The sequence below is a fragment of the Erythrolamprus reginae genome, chromosome Z (assembly GCF_031021105.1).
Source record: "Erythrolamprus reginae isolate rEryReg1 chromosome Z, rEryReg1.hap1, whole genome shotgun sequence".
In the NCBI taxonomy this organism is placed as follows: Eukaryota; Metazoa; Chordata; class Lepidosauria; order Squamata; family Dipsadidae; genus Erythrolamprus; species Erythrolamprus reginae.
In genome coordinates this window covers 123,627,636-123,647,322 of record NC_091963.1, presented here as the reverse complement: position 1 = coordinate 123,647,322, position 19,687 = coordinate 123,627,636, and the positions used below count along the sequence as shown (strand labels likewise).

The 19,687-nt window shown below is 46.1% G+C and overlaps 1 protein-coding gene across 1 annotated transcript; it reads left to right on the top strand.

Moving 5' to 3' along the window:
• Positions 1 to 6,162: 6,162 nt before the first annotated feature.
• Positions 6,163 to 7,077, top strand: LOC139152894 (olfactory receptor 14A16-like). Its single transcript, XM_070726261.1, has one exon. It carries the CDS (start codon positions 6,163 to 6,165, stop codon positions 7,075 to 7,077), a length of 915 nt encoding a protein of 304 aa, XP_070582362.1.
• The last annotated feature ends 12,610 nt before the right edge of the window (positions 7,078 to 19,687 follow it).

Here is a 19,687-nt window from a genome sequence, read left to right as displayed (position 1 = left end):
AACTTTATCTACCTGTCTTATTTTGAAGGTTGCTTTTCAATTCTTTATTACCTGTACTGTATTGCTTTTCATATTCTTAATTTTGATTCTATTATCAATTAAACTTAATTATACAATTGTAAAAATACATTCTAACATGGTAGCCTCTTATTTCCTGAAATAATATTTAAACATTTAATAATGTATCTCTGTATTCAATTTATCTTGGTTGCATTTAATTTTTTTTTATTTTCCCCTCAGTAGTCTGACTATATCAAATAAATAAATAAATAAATAAATAGATGAATGAATAAATAAATAAATAAATATATTCCACATATTGATTTCTCTGTATACTATTATATATGCCTTATTTCCTATGTACAGTAATACCTCATGATACGAACTTAATTGGTGCAAGGAGGAGGTTCGTAAGACGAAAGGATCGTAAGACGAAACATTGTTTCCCATAGGAAACAATGTAAAGTCAATTAATCCGTGCAACCAAAAAAACCCCCGCAAAAAAAGGCTTTCGGCGACTGCTGGGAAGCCGCGCGGCTGTTTTAAAAGGTCGCAGCTGGCCTGGGGGGCTTCCCAGCACCCCCCGAAACCCGGGTTCAGGGTTCGGGGGGTTGCTCGGAAGCCCCCCAGGCCAGCTGTGACCTTTTAAAAGAGCCGCGCCGCTTCCCATCTGTCTCCTGAAGCTGAACGGCAAAGCCGAACTTCCGCGTTCGGCTTCAGGAGACAGCTGGGAAGCGGCGCGGCTGTTTTAAAAGGTCGCAGCTGGCCTGGGGGGCTTCCCAGCACCCCCCTCGAACCCTGAACCCAGGTTCGGGGGGGTGCTGGGAAGCCCCCCAGGCCCGCTGCGACCTTTTAAAAGAGCCGCGCCGCTTCCCAGCTGTCTCCTGAAGACGAACGGCAAAGCTGAACTTCCACGTTCGGCTTCAGGAGACAGCTGGGAAGCGGCGCGGCTCTTTTAAAAGGTCGCAGCCGGCCCGGGGGGCTTCCCAGCAACCTCCCGAACCAAACCCGGGGTTCAGAAAAATTTTGCCTCTTCTTACGAACTTTGTTCGAGTTACGAACCGGCGTTCGGGAGGCTTCTGGGAAGCCCCGCCGCCCAGCTGTCACCTTTTAAAACAGCCGCGCGGCTTCCCAGCAGTCTCCGAACGCCGGTTCGTAACTCAAAAAAAGTTCGTAAGAAGAGGCAAAAATTTTCTGAACCCCGGGTTCGGTTCGGGGTGGTGGTGGGAAGCCCCCCAGGCCGGCTGCGACCTTTTAAAACAGCCGCGCCGCTTCCCAGCTGTCTCCTGAAGCCGAATGCCAAAGCCGAACTTCCGCGTTTGGTTTCGGGAGACAGCTGGGAAGCGGCGCGGCTGTTTTAAAAGGTGACAGCCGGGCTGGGGGGCTTCCCAGCAACCTCCCGAACCGAACCCGGGGTTCAGAAAAATTTTGCCTCTTCTTACGAACTTTGTTTGAGTTACGAACCGGCGTTTGGGAGGCTTCTGGGAAGCCCCGCCGCCCGGCTGTCACCTTTTAAAACAGCCGCGCAGCTTCCCAGCAGTCTCCGAATGCCATTTCGTAACTCGAAAAAAGTTCGTAAGAAGAGGCAAAATTTTTCTGAACCCCCGGTTCGTATCATGAGTTGTTCGTAAGACGAGGGGTTCGTATCTTGAGGTACCACTGTACAGTATACTATTACTCTATACTATACTATTATAAATATGGTATATAATGCTATATAATACAAATAATTACTAACAAATAATTTCAATATGGAGACTTAAATATATGTGTTATTATATTTATCAAGCAACAGTTCCCGCTAAGATACCATTCATTACTTGTAAAGAAAAAAGAGAGAATGAAAATTATGTTGGCCTTTTTAGCCGCTGCTGCACATTGATTATCCACCAAGATGCCGAGATCCCTTTCACAGTCACTACTGCTAAGTAGGGTTCCCCCCAGACTGGGGAGGATTTTTTTTACCTAGGTTTTTTTTTTACCTAGATGAAGGACTTTACTATTCTCGAATACTATTGAACATCATTTTGTTAGTTTCAGCCCACAGTGTTAATCTATCTAGGTCTTTCTGTATTTTGAGCCTATCTTCTGGGGTGTTGGCTATCTCTGCCAGCTTGGTGTCATCTGAAAATTTGATTAGTTTCCCCTCTATTCCCTCATCTAGGTCATTGATTAAAATGTTGAAGAGCATAGGGCCCAGGACAGAACCCTGTGGTACCCCACTGCCTACCTTCTTCCATGTGGATTTGGAGCTGCTGAATACACCTTGTTGGGGGCAGTTGGTCAGCCAACTGTTTATCCATCTGCATGTGTTGTAGTCTATCCTGTTTTTTTTCTAATTTGTGGATTAGAGGATTGTGATCTACTTTATCAAAAGTTTTGCAGGAAGTCCAAGTATATGAGGTCAACTATGTTGTGTTGATCTACTGATTTGGTTATAGTGTTGAAAAATGATGAGATTGGTTTGACATGATTTGTTTCTGACAAACCCATGTTGTTTGTTGGATATTATCTTGTTTGTTTCTAGGTAGTGGCAAAGTTGTTTTTTGATTATTTTCTCCAGTATTTTTTCAGGTATAGAAGTCAGACTGATTGGTCTGCAGTTACCTGGGTCAGTCTTTTTACCTTTTTTGTGGATGGAGACTACATTGGCTCATTTCCAGTCTTCCAGTAGATCTCCTGTGGTCCAGGATTTTTGGTAGATGAGGAGAAATAGTTCCGCGATGGTGTCTACCAGTTCTTTCAGGACTCTGGGATGTAGTCCATCTGGTCCTGGCAATTTGTACTCATTGAACTCCCACAGGTGGTCCCTTATTTTGTTTTTATTTATGTTGAGTTCAGTTCCGTGGCTGTTTATTGGTTGGTTGGTTCCTTTTTGTGTGAAGACGGATGTAAAAGAGGCATTGAGCAGCAGTGCTTTATCTCTGTTGTCTGTGATTTCTTTACCGTCTTCATTTTTTAGTGTAGTGACTGTTTCCTTGATTTTCTTCTGGTTGTTTATGTGTGGAAGAAGCTTTTTTGTTGTCATTGACTTTCATTGCTAGGTATTGTTCATGTTGGGCCTTTGCTGTTTTTATTTTTGGTTTGCAGATTCTTGCTATTTGTTGAAATTCCACCTTAGTTATGTGTCCTACTTTCCATTTTTTGTATTTGGGCTTTTTTTTTAAGGTTGTCTGTGAGGTCTTGGTTTAGCCATGCTGGTTTCTTTTTAGTTTTCCTGTTTTTCTTTTTCATAGGGATTGTATTGTGTTGGGCATCTGTGATTGAGTTTTTGAGGACCTCCCAGACTTCCTGCGTGGATTTGCCCTTTAGAACTTCCTTCCAGGGGATATTTTCCAGGTTGTCTCTGAGCTTGTTGAAGTCCGCTTTTCTGAAGTCTGAGACTGTAGTGGTGTTGGGTTCACCAATTAGTGATTGTATTATATTGAATTTTAGGCTGACGTGGTCACTCTCACCCAACGTCCCATCTACTTTGATTCCCTGTATCATTTCTCCCCTATTTGTTAGTATTAGATCTAGTATTGCAGTCCCTCTGGTTCCTGTTTCCACTTTTTTGGGCTAGAAAGTTTTCTGCAAGACTGGTGAGAAATCTATTAGACTTTCTGTTTGGTGCTGAGTTGGTTTTCCAGTTAATGTCAGGGTAGTTAAAGTCCCCCATTATTGTTGTGTTGTACTTATTGCATATTTCTGTTAGTTGCCTTGTAAAGAGGTTGTCCATTGTATCAGTTTGGTTTGGTGGCCTGTAGTATACTCCTATAGTAGTGTTGCACTTTTTTTCTTTTATGTTAACCCATATGCTTTCTAGAGGATTATCTTCCTTGGTTGGATACAGTTCTGTGACAGTGTAGTGGTCTTTTATGTATAGTTCAACTCCACATCCTTTCTTATTTGACTTATTTTTCTTGAAGAGATTGTAACCCTTTATCTGCGTGTTCCAGCCATGTGTTTTGTCCCACCAAGTTTCTGTTATTCCAATTAGATCATATTCACCCTCTTGCATTAGTAATTTCAGTTCATCCTGTTTGTTCCCCAGGCTTTATGTGTTTGTGTACAGGCGTTTTAGTTGTTTGTGTCTGATTCTGGGTGGACATTTTTAATCCTCTGACTGATTTGTAGGCTTGACTTGCTCCCCTTCCTTATTTTGTGCATTGTTCAGTCTCTTAGTTTGGTCACCTGGCCATCTCAGATCTAGTTTAAAGCCCTCCTGATAAGATGGGGTAGTCAATTTCCTAGGAGGTTCCTCCCAGCTCTAGTGATGTATATATTTTGAAAAGTCTAGCAGGAGCGAAATGAAGTTGTAGGCTTTCTTAATCACAGTTGTGATTCCTTGCGTTTGAGATACAAAAGTAACCTCACCACAAATATAGCAGAAATGATCTGCTTTATTTAAACAGACTCAATGAATAACTAAATTTACTAGCATAAAACAATGTTTAAAGACGTCGTTTAACTCACCAAGTAACAGATACTGTGACTTTTATAGAATTTGGTGATGTAATATTAGCTAATATTCCATCATCTTAGTACGTGTGGTGGTTTTCTATTGGTCACCAATACTGACTATGTAATCTATGGTATAAGTTGCAACATTCATTTTATAAACTTCATACTTCATTAGTTGATTACTTATATCATGGAAACTAGAGCCAATGTACATTTTAAAATGTTATTTTCATTTTTAGCACCCCAAAATTATGTAAGAATAGCTGTTTTCATGCTCACAATTTTTACCTGTAGAACAGTGAATCTGAGATATTATTATTCTGTGTGATATTATAACTGGTCCTCCAGGAAGCTATTGTTTTCTTAATGGCCAATTATGGTAATGAGCATAGAGAAGTCAGTTTTATTTACATTTGCTAACTATGTTAACAAGCACATATAAGTCAATTTCATTTTGATGTACAAGACTTTTGAGGGAAATAAAAGAAAATTAATAAACATTCAGAATAGAAATATATATGACTGCAGATAGATGTTTCAGTATATGAAAATTAGTTGGATAGCAGTGACTTAGTGGTGAAGAGAACTTTGGAGAGATTTCTGTGTAGACTTTAAATAATGAATTAATCAAATATATAACTTTGCTATCTTTTTCACATGATCATTATGAAGAATAAAAAAGTTACAATTTCAAAAATGTGAACCAAATCTTCATGGATGAACTAATCCCTAACACTTAAATTAGGAATGGCAAAATCATCTCGGCATTCCATCTGTATTTGAAAAAAAGAAAAGTGGGGTAAAATCTGTTTCTATTTCTCTGTTTTTAAATAAGTTAGGTATTATTGTTGAATGTGTTGAAAAAAAATGCTGAGATGTCAGAATAAAAATGTGGCTCATTTTCTGTTCAAACTCTGCTACAAACACTTTGGGTTTATATTGGATGGGATACTGTCTTTTCAAACTGAGTTTTCATTTATTTCTGATTGTTGAATAAGTGGATTTATTAATTTATTCTGCTGATATTTGAAGTCCTTTGATTAAATATATTGTACAGTGATATAATTATATGTTTATCACCAGATGAATATCAAAACGGCAGTGATGTTGTAAATTAAATTCTATCAGTTTTTGTTTAAGAATACAATATTAAATAAAATTTAATAATGTTGTATTTATGTATCAGTTTAAAAGCTTTTTACGTTATTATTTTAGCCTATATCTGGTAGGGAAATTGAGATAAAAGCATTGTCATTACTTATATAAACATACACAGAGAGATAAATCAAAAAGGAAATGTGTGTTCTCAAGATTTCCAAGTAAGAGATATAGCAAATTATTTTTATATTTATTGGGTAGACATACACTTCCTTTTTCCTAGAAGCACAAAGCATTATCTAATTTTCCAACACTATCACAACCAACTTTGTAATACCCTTAGCAACTGTTTTGATCACTACCCCAGAAAACACAACTGAAAAGAAGGAAAAAGAGGTTGGTGATAGTTTCTGTATGCAGATGGGTAAAAATGGGAAATAATGTATTTGAATATCCCCATTCTACAACCCTGTTTTCTGTGCTCTGAACCTCTGTTCATTATGTTTATGCTTCTTGATGTTTTGTATTCTCATCACATGTCAAAATGCTGCCTCCAAAACTTTAACTACATTTCCCTCTTTTCTTTGTTTGTAGTTTTGCCAGCTCTATCATAAATAAAACATGGAGAACCAAACCACAGTGTCTTACTTTCTGCTTCTGGAATTCTCAAAAAATCAGCATCTGCAGTTTTTGCATTTCTTTTTCTTTTTTGTGTTATATCTGACAACTGTAACAACAAATCTTCTAATCATCTCTGCAATTGCTTTAGACCATCGACTACACAGCCCCATGTATTTTTTTCTCATGAATTTAGCTCTGCAAGACTTGGGCATTGTTTCAGTCATTGTCCCCAAATCCATGATAAATTATGTGATAGACACCAGACATATCTCTTACTTTGATTGTGTTGCTCAAATCTTTCTCTTTCTCACCTTTGGGTCTTCTGATTTCTTCCTCCTGACAGTCATGGCATATGATCGATATGTTGCCATTTGCAATCCACTGCATTATGAGATGGTGATGAATTGGAAATACTGTATTGAAATAATAATTCTAGTATGGGTTATGGGTGTCCTCTATGGAATGTTGCATACCACTGGCACCTTTTCCATCCCTTTTTGTTCTAATGTGGTCAATCAATTCTTTTGTGAAATTCCACATTTGCTAAGACTATCATGCTCTGATATAAATCTACTTGAGGTTGGAATTCTTGTGGCCAGTACCATTGCTGGGCTAGGTTGTTTTACTTTTATAGTCTTATCTTATGTAGTGATCTTCAAGACAGCATTAAGAATCCCTTCTGAAAAAGGAAGGCAGAAAGCTTTGTCCACTTGTATTCCCCATCTTACAGTAGTGTCTATGTTATTATTAAGTGGATGCATTGCCAATCTGAGACCTTCTTCTAACACTCCATCTTATTTAGATTTTGGGTTGACAGTTCTGTATGCCCTTCTTCCACCAATGTTCAATCCCATCATCTATAGCATGAGAAATAAAAATATCAAAAGTGTCCTTTCTCAACTTTGGATGTTTTAATTAATTTGTTTAATGTTATTTATATTTATACATTTTTTCATTATTTTCCTTCTCTTAATAAAGTAATAAAGATAGAAATGGAGAGTTGGGATGAAGGCAAATACAGCCTCCCAAACAGGAGAATCATGGAACTCAAGATATTATTTGTAAAACTCTTGTGATGAAATGCTACTGATACTATAACAGTGTGGTAATATAGAATCTTATTCTGAATTTTAGCAGATGTCAGTGAAATATGTCAGTCAAGAAACCAACTTCTCAAGTTTAACTGGAATTAGCCTTTTAGAATATTAAAAACATGCTATGTTTAAGCATGGCTCATAAAATAAGAACAAGATAAAATACCAGCAAGGATAAAATGAGGTTGCCTAGAGTCAATAAGTACTGGGAAATTAAACTTTCCTGGGGTCATCAAAAGTTCCAGGAAATCAAATACACCCATCAATGAAAATAAACTTGTAATGCCATCAAAGGCTGCCTTCTAAAATGCTTTTAAGTATAAATGGGAGATTTTAACATCTATAGAATTTTATAGAATAACAGATTTGGAAACTTGATTTAGTCTATACCTGTACAGTTGGCTTTTCTTGCCTAAGTGTGGAACCTTACTGTTATCTATAATGGATTTCATTTCATTAGATAGGCCTAGTGTTCAAGCATGTCAAGATCCTTTTGGATTTTGAGTTTATCTACTGTAGTGTTGGCTATTTCTGCCAGCTTGGTGTCATCTGCAAATTTATTTGTTTATTTGTTTGTTTATTTGTTCGTTTGTTCACTCATTTGTTCATTCATTCAGCAGATAACACAACTAGCAAAGTAGGTACAGGTAAATTAAGCAATAAGACAGTAGGGCACTAATGGTAGGTACAATGATGCACTTATGCATGCCCCTATAGACCTCTTAGGCATGGGGTGAGGTTGACTATAGATAGCATAAGGTTTACGTTTTTGGGGTTTGGAGAAGAAAACACAAATTTGATAAGTTCCCCTTCTATTTTTCAATCTACATAATTTATGAAGATATTGAAAATTACTAGGCCTAAAACTGAACTTTATGCTGTGTCCTGATTTCTAGTGTTGTGCCTTAAGCACTACACAAAACAGGTTTTAGCTTGTTTAGCTTTTCCTTTAGAAGTGCTATGGCAAAATCTGACATTTAGCAGAATGCACAAGATGAGAGAGATGATATTATATACTGATAAACATTTTGTAACCACAGCAATATGAAAAAGCAGGAAATCTATTTCATAACGCTCCATTTCATTTAATTTTGGGGTTGACTATTCTGTACTATCTTCTTCCATCCCTGTTCAATCCAATTATCTGTAGCATGAGAAATAAAAAAAATCAAATATGTCCTTTCTAAATTGTGGAGATTTGAAAATTTCTCTTAACATTGTTTGTATTCTGTTCACCAGAATTTTCCACTCTCCTTTCTTATTCTTTATTCAGAGAAGGAAAAGAAATGTTTGAAAGGAAGTCTCCTCTTTTACTCCTGAAGAAATTGAATGTTTGGCAGCTTCTGGGATATTGCAGAATGACTCCTTTTCATTTTTGATGAAGTGAGTATTGGGGAGTAATGCAATTGTGGAAAAGAAGTGTAATGGAGAAGAGGTTTTTATTCTCCTTGTGCTTCCTTGTATAAAATGGCTTTCCCTTTATTGCTTGCTCATAATATGGCAAATGAAAGCTTTAGTCTCTCCAGACTTATCATTCTTCTAATATTTTGTACCTTTAAATCAGACTTAATTTATGGCATCTGCCTCAGTAGTGGGTTGCAGCCAATATGGGTGGGATCAGCGATCTGTTAGCAGAAATGAGCATGCACATGCATCTCCGTGCCCCTGAGGTGTGCATGTGGATGCCTGCACAAGATTTGGATTCTGTGCATGTGCCAGAAGCAAAATCTCACGTGAGAAAGCCGCCGGCGACCTTACCAGCCGGCGCGGAGTTGCGGCGTGGTCGGGGGAAGGAGGCCGCCATGTTGGAGGCGGATCCGGCGGCCCCACGTCATCCCCGGGGGCCGCGGTGATGTTGTTTGGCCGGGCGAGGGTGAGGCAGCCCTATAAAAGGGGCTGCCTCGTGGCGCAGTTTCTCTCGCCCGGCAGCAGTGTGACTCGGCCCTGGCAGCACACGGACGCGCAGAGAGAGTGCGGCTAGGCCTGAAGGCCGAAGAGCACACGTGGGCGTTTGCTGAGGCTCGGGCCGGCAGCACGAGGACGCGGCGAGGCCCGGAGGCCGAAGAGGACGCGTGGGCGGCACTAAGGGCTCAGGCCGGCAGCACGCGATCGCTGAGAAGAGAGCGCGGCTAGGCCCGGAGGCCGAAGAGGACCACGCGGGCGTTTGCTGAGGCTCGGGCCGGCAGCACGAGGACGCGGCGAGGCCCGGAGGCCGAAGAGGACGCGTGGGCGGCACTAAGGGCTCAGGCCAGCAGCACGCGATCGCTGAGAAGAGAGCGCGGCTAGGCCCGGAGGCCGAAGAGGACCACGCGGGTGGCATTTAGAGGCTCGGGCAGGCGGCGCCGGAGGCATCGGCTGCCTGTCGGGCCTCTTCGGGTTTGGAGCGAGCTATTGTCAAAGGGCAGCAGGGCTATGGCAAGGGGCAGCAGGGCCAAGTCAGGGACCTGGCGGCGGGCAGCGGGGGGGCAGGCTGGCAATCAGGGCACCCCCCCATCGAGCCCCGCCGTACGGGAAGGAGGAGGGCCCCCAAGAGGACATGGGGAGAGGACCCTGGGGCTGGACAGGCCAGTAGGCCGGGCAGGGAGGGCAGCTCCAGGGGGGAGGAAAGCAGCAGAGGGCGGGCTGCAAGGCACCTGGGGCTGACCCCTAGGGCAGCAGGCCGCCACCAGGGGAGGGCCCCATCCCGGGGGCCACGTCGTAGAGGGATAGAGGCCTCTGATCCCGGGGAAGGGGACCCCAGCCCAGTAGAATTGAGTGGGTCTGAGGAGGGGTTCCCCACGGCTCGGGCAGTTGGGAGTGAGGGTGCAGGCGAGGAGTCTCCTCACACCTTCTTTCTGCCTTGCTCGAGAAATTGGATGAGAGGCCAAGGAAGAGGGGCTGGTCCCGGCACGAGGACGCCAGGGGTGCCACGAGCGCAGAGGGGACCCAGAGCTCCTCGGACTCGGAGGAAAGGTCCCAGAGGGTGAGATCCGACCGGCGCGCTAAGAAAAGGCACAAGAGGAGACGGGGAAGCAGGGCTGCTTCCGGCTCAGAGGAGGCTGATGACGATTCTTCACATTGGGGTGAGTGCCCTGTGCCTAAGCATCGGTGGTCCCGGCCTCGGGGGCCACGAGGCAGGCTACGGGCGGTTAAACGCAACACACATAAGACACACAAAACATGGCGTTTGCGCACTGCGGCCCAGGTGTGGGGGAGGGGCCGTCATCGTAGTGTGGCAAAGCGGGGCAGAAGGAGACGGGACACTTCGAGGGATAGCTCAGAGTCCACAACAACGGAGTCCACTGACCCCTACGAGGGGGACAGTGACAACCCCTTTGCACCCGGCCTCCCTGACACGCCGCTTAGCATGCACATGTCACAGGCCCTTAAGCGAAAAATCTGGCGCGGGGCTTATGTTGATATCTTCAACATTTTGTTACCCGAGAAATCTAAGAAGGACAAGGACAAGGATGGTAAGAAGGGGTCTGATGAGGCAAAGGACACCAAAATGGATAAGAGGATATTGGCGTGGGCCTACGCCTTCCTGGCCTATCATTCAGTGGTTGTGGAAGATGATGTGCATAAGACACACGAGCTTATCCTATATATGAATATGATCTTAATGGCGTATCAGGAGTTTGGGGGCGAGGCTTGGAAGCAGTACGATGAAACGTTTCGGAGATTTGCCGCACACAATAGGCACTGGCCTTGGGACATGAGGCACAATGACCTGTGGCTTCGAGCCATGCAGAAAGCAGCTACCCCGGCTAGCGGGCGGACGCCTACCGGCCACCTGCTGCTGACCCAAGGAAAGGAAGCCACCCTTCCCCGCCCCGGGGTGGGTTCGGGGACCCCGGCCTCTGCACAGCGTAGTGGGGCTGGTTTGCCCTTTCGGATCCCGCCGTACTGTTACGAGTACGGCGCCAGGGGAGCCTGTTCCAGGCCAGTTTGCCGCTTTCGCCACGCCTGCTCTTTGTGTAATGGCAGGCACCCAACATCAGCCTGCTACAGGGGCAGGGGGGGAGGCGGCAATAAGGGGGCAGGGGCCCCTTCTAAGCCCCAGCCAACAGGAGCTCAGGGTAAGGGGACCAACCCCAGTTAGATTGGACAGGTTGAGAGCCAGGCTTACAGGCTACCGCCCTAGGAAGGGTGCCGAATTTTTGGTCGCAGGTTTCACGGAGGGCTTTAGGATTCCGTACGAGGGGCCTAGGATTGCGTGCCTTGCTGACAACCTGAGGTCTGTAGCCGGCATGGGGCATGTGGTATGGGACAAAATTATGAAGGAGGTGCGGGAGGGACGGGTGCTGGGCCCCTTTATGGGGCCGCCCCTGCCCTCTCTGCAAGTATCCCCCCTGGGAGTGGTGCCCAAGAGAACAGCCGGAGAGTTCAGGCTCATTCATCACCTGTCTTTCCCTCCGGGTGCCTCGGTAAATGATCACATCCCTGAAGAGCTGTGCTCGGTGCGCTACACGCCCTTCGAGACGGCTGTCTCGATGGTACGGGGGTGTGGCCCAGGGGCCCTGATGGGTAAATGTGATATTAATTCGGCCTTTCGACTTTTGCCTATTCACCCCGAGGATTTCGACCTGTTAGGTTTTCAGTTTGAAGGGGGGTTCTTTGTTGATAGGGCCCTGCCGATGGGTTGTTCAATTTCATGTTCATTGTTTGAGAAGTTTAGTTCCTTCCTAGAGTGGGCCCACGTGAAGAGTACCGGGATTCGGTCGGTTGTTCATTATTTAGATGACTTTCTTTTCGCAGGGCCGGCGGGCTCTGACGAATGCCAACGGGGGATGGCGGGGTTTCAGGATTTATGCTTGGACCTCGGCGTGCCTCTGGCACACGAAAAGACCGAGGGGCCCACCACTAGGCTTACATTTTTAGGCATTGAGGTGGATTCGGTGGCGCAGACATGTAGGCTACCTGAAGACAAGTTGGCAAGGTTGCGGAACACGGTGAGGGTTGTTCAGGCCGCTAGAAGAGTTACCCTTAGGCAGGTTCAGGAGCTAGCGGGACTGTTGAACTTCGCTTGTAGAGTGATAGCGCCGGGTAGGGCGTTCATGTTTAGGCTTTACCAGGCGACGGTAGGTCTTAGCAAGCCACACCACAGGATTCGCTTGACGGCTAGCGTTAGGAAGGACCTGGGGGTGTGGCAACAATTTTTGGACACGTACAACGGGGTCTCCTTTTGGAGAGAGGACATGCTTTTGAAAGGCGACTTCCAGGTGAAGTCGGACGCAGCCGGGACGGCCGGTTTTGGTGTGGTCTGGAAGGATAGGTGGTTTAGGGCGGACTGGCTGCACGGGTGGCTGGGCACCGCAGTTTGCAGGGATCTGACCTTTTTGGAACTATTCCCAATTGTCGTGGCCATCGAGCTTTGGTCCCATAGCTTCACTGGGAAGACAGTACATTTCTGGTGTGACAATATGGCGGTCGTACATGTGGTTAACACGCTCTCCTCCAAGAACGAAAGGGTGATGGGGTTGGTTCGTCACATGGTAATGAGGTGCCTGGCACATAACATGCTCTTTCGTGCGCACCATGTCCCGGGGATTAGGAACGGGGTAGCCGACGCATTATCCAGGGGACAGTTAGCTAGGTTCCGGCTGCTTGCCCCACAGGCCGAGGAGTACCCGGAGGCAGCCCCCCAGCACCTTTGGCTGATTGGAGGGCCGACGTAAACAGGGCAGTGGACATGTCCATTGCCGCAAGCACCAGGAGGTCATACCAGCGGGCAGGTAGGGAATTTGGGGCTTTTCGTCAACTTAGGAGATACGATCAGCTCTGGCCGGCCCCGGTCGAACATGTATTGGAGTTTTGTACATTATGTAAGCACCGGGGGTTGTCAGCCTGCACCATTCGGGCCAAGCTGGCTGGTTTGGCTTTTATAGCCAAGTCACGGGGCTTTTCAGACACCACGGGGGACTTTAGGGTTAGGAAAACACTAGAGGGGTGGATCAGAGAGAGGGGCCCGACCCGGGGTGATAGCAGATGCCCCCTCAGGTTGGTTCACCTGAGGGGTTTGGGCGACTTGTGGGACAGGCTTTGCCGATCTCAGTACGAGGCGGCACTTTATCACGCAGCTGCGGTAACGCTGTTTTTTGGGGCCTTTCGCGTAAGCGAGGTCTTGGCGGCATCCAGGTTTGACAGCTCCGGCCGGGCCTTTACAGCTAGGGACATTCGATTCAGGCGGGGCTCAGTCTTCCTGCGGCTGCGACGGTCCAAAACGGATCAAATGGGACGGGGCGTGACAGTTAAGCTTTCCCGGACCAGCCACAGGAGGGTGTGCCCGGTGGGTGCAATATCAGCGTATTGGGCCCTTAGGGGCGGAGATCCCGGCCCGCTTTTTTGTCATTCCTCTGGGGAACCTCCCACCAGGTACCAGTTTTGGGCGGTGACGACCAAGGCCCTGGCCCGGATGGGCCTGGACCCCAAGCGTTATGGGACTCACTCTTTCAGGATTGGGGCAGCTTCTTTTGCAGCAGAGGAGGGCTTCAGCGGGCCGGACATACGTGCGGTGGGCCGGTGGCGATCTGCGGCCTTCCGGACTTACATCCGCCCTTAGGTGAGTAGGGCGGGACTGGGTGCGGCCTGCGCGGCCACTTCTGACACTGCTTTGTTTCCTCCCTTCCTTTTAGAGAATGCACAGGGTGCGCAGAGAGTCCTGATCTGTGGCCACAGCATGATACACTGGGCGGAGAGGAGGGCCCGGGTGACAACGCCAGGCACGCAGTTGGAGCTGGACCGGCATGTGATTGTCCAATGGTTGGGCCGTAGAGGCCTACGGTGGTTGGATTTGCTTCCCCTGTTGTTTAACAGTGGGAAGGTGCAGGGGGTGCCGGGATGGTTGGTCTTGCATGTGGGTGGCAACGACCTGGGAGCAATGACTGGCGTTGACTTGTTGTGGCACATTTGGGATGGTTTACAGGTAATCTGGAAGCGGTGGCCGGACACCCGTGTATTGTGGTCCAACATCTTGCCACGTAGGTGTTGGAGGCATGCTAGGAGCCCCAGGGCGGTGGATGGGGCCAGGAAGAGGGTTAACAGAGCAGTTAAGAAGTGGGTATTACAGGCGGGGGGGGGAGTGATAGACCACCCCAGGTAGACTTATATAGACAGGATGGGGTACACTTAACAGATAAAGGTAATGACAAATTTATAGCGGACCTGCAGAGGTGCCTGCACATTCATGTGCAGGGGGGGGAGCAGGGGGAATAAATTATCATTTCACCCCCTGCTGTGGCCGATAGGGGGCGGAAATGGGCGTAAGCAACTGTGTGATCTCCTTTAGGGGCACCTCTACTGAGGTGTGGGGGGATCTCCTTCTCGGATTACAGGGCTCGACCGGCCTGGGTTCGGTGAGGGAGGTCCCTCCTGTGGCTCGCTGCATGGAGATTATTGGAGACCAGTGGCGAGCCATCCCACACGCCGTGGGGGCGTGGCAGGGGGCAGGTGTAATTTTAACATGACCCTGCACCCAGGCTTGGAGCTTTCGCCCTCGAAGTTGCTCAGTTGAGTTTGGTTGGAAAGTTAACTCCGCCCCCATTTGATTATGCACCACTGCAGGTCACGTGGGCATATTTGGTTAAATAGTTAATTCAAGTTGGCTTTTAATAAAAGTGACCCTATTTATACCCATTACCTGTGTCCGGCTGTTACTCCGACTGCGCCGCAATGCTCTTGCATGCAAGATTTCACCCATTTTCAGTGTTTGTTTGCTTCTGCGCTTGCGTGGAAACAAAAATATTGGTGAAAATCACTGAAATCTTACTCGCACATGCACACAAAGTTTGGCTTCTGGCACAGGTGTAGAAGATAAATCTCATACATGGCAGTGCATGCCTAACCGCTGGATGCATGTGCGTCTGCGCTGTTCTCCAAGAGCGTTCCGGTAGTGGGGAAAAGTAGGAACCTCTGCCTGATCTACCTGGACAAGTATTTTTTTCTTGGTAAGGCTTTTCTGAAGGGATTTGCCATAGTTTCCTGCCTAACACTGAAGGAGAGGGAGAGTGACTGGCTTAAAGTCAGTTGCTTCTTAACACAGGAGTAGATCTCATTGTCTCCTGATTTTAACCTTGATTTGTTGATTTCTGGTTTTTACCTTGATTTCTCTTTGCAATGATGTAAAACTTTTCAACACCACCAATAACCACTGCTACTCTCCAGAAAGACCTTGACTTTGTGTTCGAATGGTCAAACATTTGGCAACTCCAAATCTCAACCAACCAATGCTCTGTCCTACACATTGGCAAAAAGAATCTGAACACCAAATACAAGCTGAATAAACAAGACCTTACAGACAATCCTCACTCTGTAAAATATCTTGGAATACTTATATCAAATGACCTAAATGCCAAAGCCCACTGCAACAACATTCCCAAAAAGGCTTCAATATTTGTTAACTTAATCCTATATAGCTTCTGCTCCAGTAATCCCATACTATTAACCAGAGCATGCAAAACTTTCCCCAGACCAATCCTTGAATACAGCTCATCAGTCTGGAACTCACACTGCATTTCAGACATAAACACTCTAGAAGATGTCCAGAGATACTTTACCAGAAGAGCCCTCCACTCCTCCACTCGCAACCGAATACTCTACGAAACTGGACTTACAATCCTAGATTTAGAAAGTTTAGAACTATGTCACCTTAAACATGATCTAAGCATAGCCCATAAAATCATATGCTACAAAGTCCTTCCTGTCAACAACTATTTCAGCTTCAACCACAACAACACACAAGCACACAACAGATACAAACTTAATGTAAACTGCTCCAAACGCCACTGTAGGAAATGCAACTTTAGTAACCCGGTAGTTTATTCATGGAACTCGCTACCAGACTCTGTAGTATCATCTCCTAACCCCCAAAATTTTACCCTTAGACTATCCACTGTTGACCTCTCCCGATTCCTAAGAGGTCAGTAAGGGACATGCATAAGTGCACCAGCATGCCTTCCATCCCCTGTCCTAATGTTTCTTTATATATTTTTTATTAGTATGATGTATATGAATATTATTATATCTATTTTTTTTCTTATTTTTTCTTTTTACTATTATCATGTATATAGACATTATTATATCTTTACATACCTCCAATATGTTCTTGACAAAACAAATAAATAAAAAATTAAATAAATAAACTCTATGTCAATCTATTTTTCACACATTCACCAAAGCATTTTTTCTTTTCCTTATAACTCCTTTGGAAAATGAGAAACCAAACAGGGTAGGCAGGTTGAGTAAGCTGGTACTAACTACCATAAATTTTTGACAACCAACAGAATTGAAAAAGCAGAATGAGTAATTCAAAATTGTAAATCAAAATCCAAAAGGTTCATCCTTCCTCCCCATACCCACAAGAGCATCACATGGATCAGTCCGGTTGTCTGCATGCCCATGGACATCCTCCATACTTCCACTGGTGCTGAACAAAGGATGACCTTGGATCTTCAAGAAAGGAATTTGTTGTGGCTAGTGTGTTCCCCTCATGCAACCATCCCTCTCAATTCCTACATTACTACTCTAATTGTAGCAGGCCAAAGCCTCTAACTCAAATGATGGGCTTTGGCCTGACAACATGCTTTATTATATAACAAAAAGGGATATAAATAAATGTACATCAGGATATTTTTTTTGAAATGTGCCTGAGAAGGATTTCATCCAAGCTCATGAAAAAATATACTAAAAGTCTTATCCAGGTTTGTGCTATCTATGCCATCATCTATCCAATACCTTTAAAATTTTATTTTAGTTAAATGCATATAACATCTATACTTCAATAAAGATTCACCAATAGTTGAGTAAGTATATTTTGGAAGATGCCATATGTTTAGTGGTATCACCTAGGCAATATCAGTATCATTCTTTGACAATGGGGGGCTTTAAATTAAAAGGATATAAAATTTTCTTCTATTTTTATGCACCTGTAATCAGTGGTGGTGGTGGTATTCATTTCACGCAGGTTCAGGTAAAGTGGTTGTTAAATCCCCTCCTGCTATCTAAGTGGACACTAGGTGCTGCACTGCGCTTGAATGGAAAAATGAACAACAGAGTGACTGGCATAATGGAAGGAGAAGTCTGTTTTCCTTCTTTCTTCTCTTCCTTCTCTTCCTTCCCTCAGGCCAGCTGCTTCATTGTCCATTTCTCCATGGCAGCACAATTTATTTGTTTGTTTGTTTATTAGATTTGTATGCTGCCCCTCTCTGAAGACTCAGAGTGGCTCACAACAATAAAATAGTACAAATCCAATTGATTAAAACAATTTAAAAACCCTTAATATAAACAGCAATCATACATCTCATATAGATCATACATAAAACAGAATCAATTTCCCCATGCCTGATGACAGAGGTGGATTTTAAGGAGTTTATGAAAGGCAAGGAGGGTGGGAGCAATCCTAATCTCCAGTGGAAGTTGATTCTAGAAGGTTGGGGCCGCCACTGAGAAGGCTCTTCCCCTGGGTCTCGCCAGCCGATATTGTTTAGTCGATGGGACCCAGAGAAGGCCAACTCTGTGGGACTGATCGGCCGCTGGGTGTTGTGCGGCAGAAGGCGGTCTCAGAGATATTCTGGTCCGGTGCCATGAAGGGCTTTATTGGTCATAACCAACACTTTGAATTGTGACCGGAAACTGATTGGCAGCCAATGCAGACTGCGGAGTGTTGGTGTAACATGGCATACTTAGGGAAGCCCATGATTGCTCTTACAGCTGCATTCTGCATGATCTGAAGTTTCCGAACACTCTTCATAGGTAGCCCCATGTAGGGAGCATTACAGTAGTCGAACCTCAAAGTGATGAGGGCATGAGTGACTGTGAGCAGTGACTCCTGGTCCAGGTGGGGCTGCAACTGGTGCACCAGGAAAACCTGGTCAAATGCCCCCCTCGCCACAGCTGAAAGATGTTTCTCTAATCTGAGCTGTGGATCAAGGAGGATGCCCAAGTTGTGGTCCCACTCTGAGGGGGTCAATAATTTCCCCCCTGGGTAATGGATGGACAGATGGAATTGTCCTTGGGAAGCAAGACCCACAGCCACTCCATCTTATCAGGGTTGAATTTGAGTCTGTTGACACCCATCCAGACCCTAACAGCCTCCAGGCACCGGCACATGCATTTGTGAGTAATGAGATCGCTGACCATTTGAATAGCTACTTCTCAGAAGGCAGCTTACGATATAATACTATAGATGGATATAGCATTGCTTCCAGCTGTAGGAATTCAGCTCCAGTGACCTCAGAGGCTGATGTCTTAGAATAACTTGAATGATTAATGATAAATAAGACAATGGGTCCACATGGCATCTATACCAGAGTTCTTAAAGAACTCAGATCTGTGATTGATACCCCCCTGACTGATTTGTTTAACTAATCTCTTCTAACAGGAGATGTTCCTGATGATTGAAGAATGGCCAGTGTTGTGCCTATCCACAAGAAGGGCAGTAGAGAAGAAGCTGGTAACTACAGGGCAATTAGCTTGACATCAGTTATAGTTAAAATTATGGAAACTCTACTCAAAAAGGGCAGCGCCGGACTTACCCGGCAGGCAGGCTTTGCTGGAGGAACCGGGAGACACGGTCCCTCATGGCGGCCGCCATTTTGGATCCCGGGCGAAGTCTCGCGATGCGAGACTTCGCTCGGGAGATCAGGGCCTGATTGGCCAGGCCCTGATTGGTCCGGGCGGGGCCTGCTTGCCCTATATAAGGGCGAGCAGGCCCGGGGCTCTCCCTTTTCGCCCGGACTGAGCTCCAGAGCAGACGTTCGGTCGTTCTGCTCCGGCGGCCATTTTGTTTGGCGACCTCGTGCGAGGCGCCATTTTGTGGCCTGTGGTGTGGCGAAAAGCCTTTTTCTGCATCAGCGGAGCCAGCATCGGCTGGGCTCCGCTCCGGTTTGGAGCCTCATTGTTCCTTTTAGAGGGAGGGAGGTGCTGCCTTCTGGTGGCCTCGCGGGCCCGCGGGGGTCGCTGGGTGGCTTGAGGCCTGGGATAAAGGCCTGGTGTTGGGCCTTGTCGCCCATTGGAAAGGGGGGGATTAGCTTCCTGGGTGGGTTTTTGCACTGCTGAGGCCTGCTGTTTCGGGCAGGCCTTGTTCAAGTGGTGCAGGGCCCGTTGGGGGAGGGCTTGGTCCCGCCCTATTCCCTTATTGTATAATATTAGATTTTGGTGGCATGGCCCCTAAAAAGCGGCAAGCTAAGGCCCTCCCGGCCCAACCTGTGGTGCGGCCTAGGAGGGCTGCCAGGCCGTCTGCCCGGGCTCGGGCGGCGGCAGAGGGGCCCCTGGGGGGGATCCCGGTGGGGGGTGGTGGTAGGGTTTATGCCCACAGTCCCTCAACCCGTGGTGTCCCCTTCTCTCTCCTGGGCCAGGGTCCTGGAGCGGCTCGATGATTTGGAGAGGTGGCGGTCGGGGGCAGGCCCGGAGGGGCTTTCCTCGGCTGCCACCGCAGCATGGGGCGCAGACCCCGA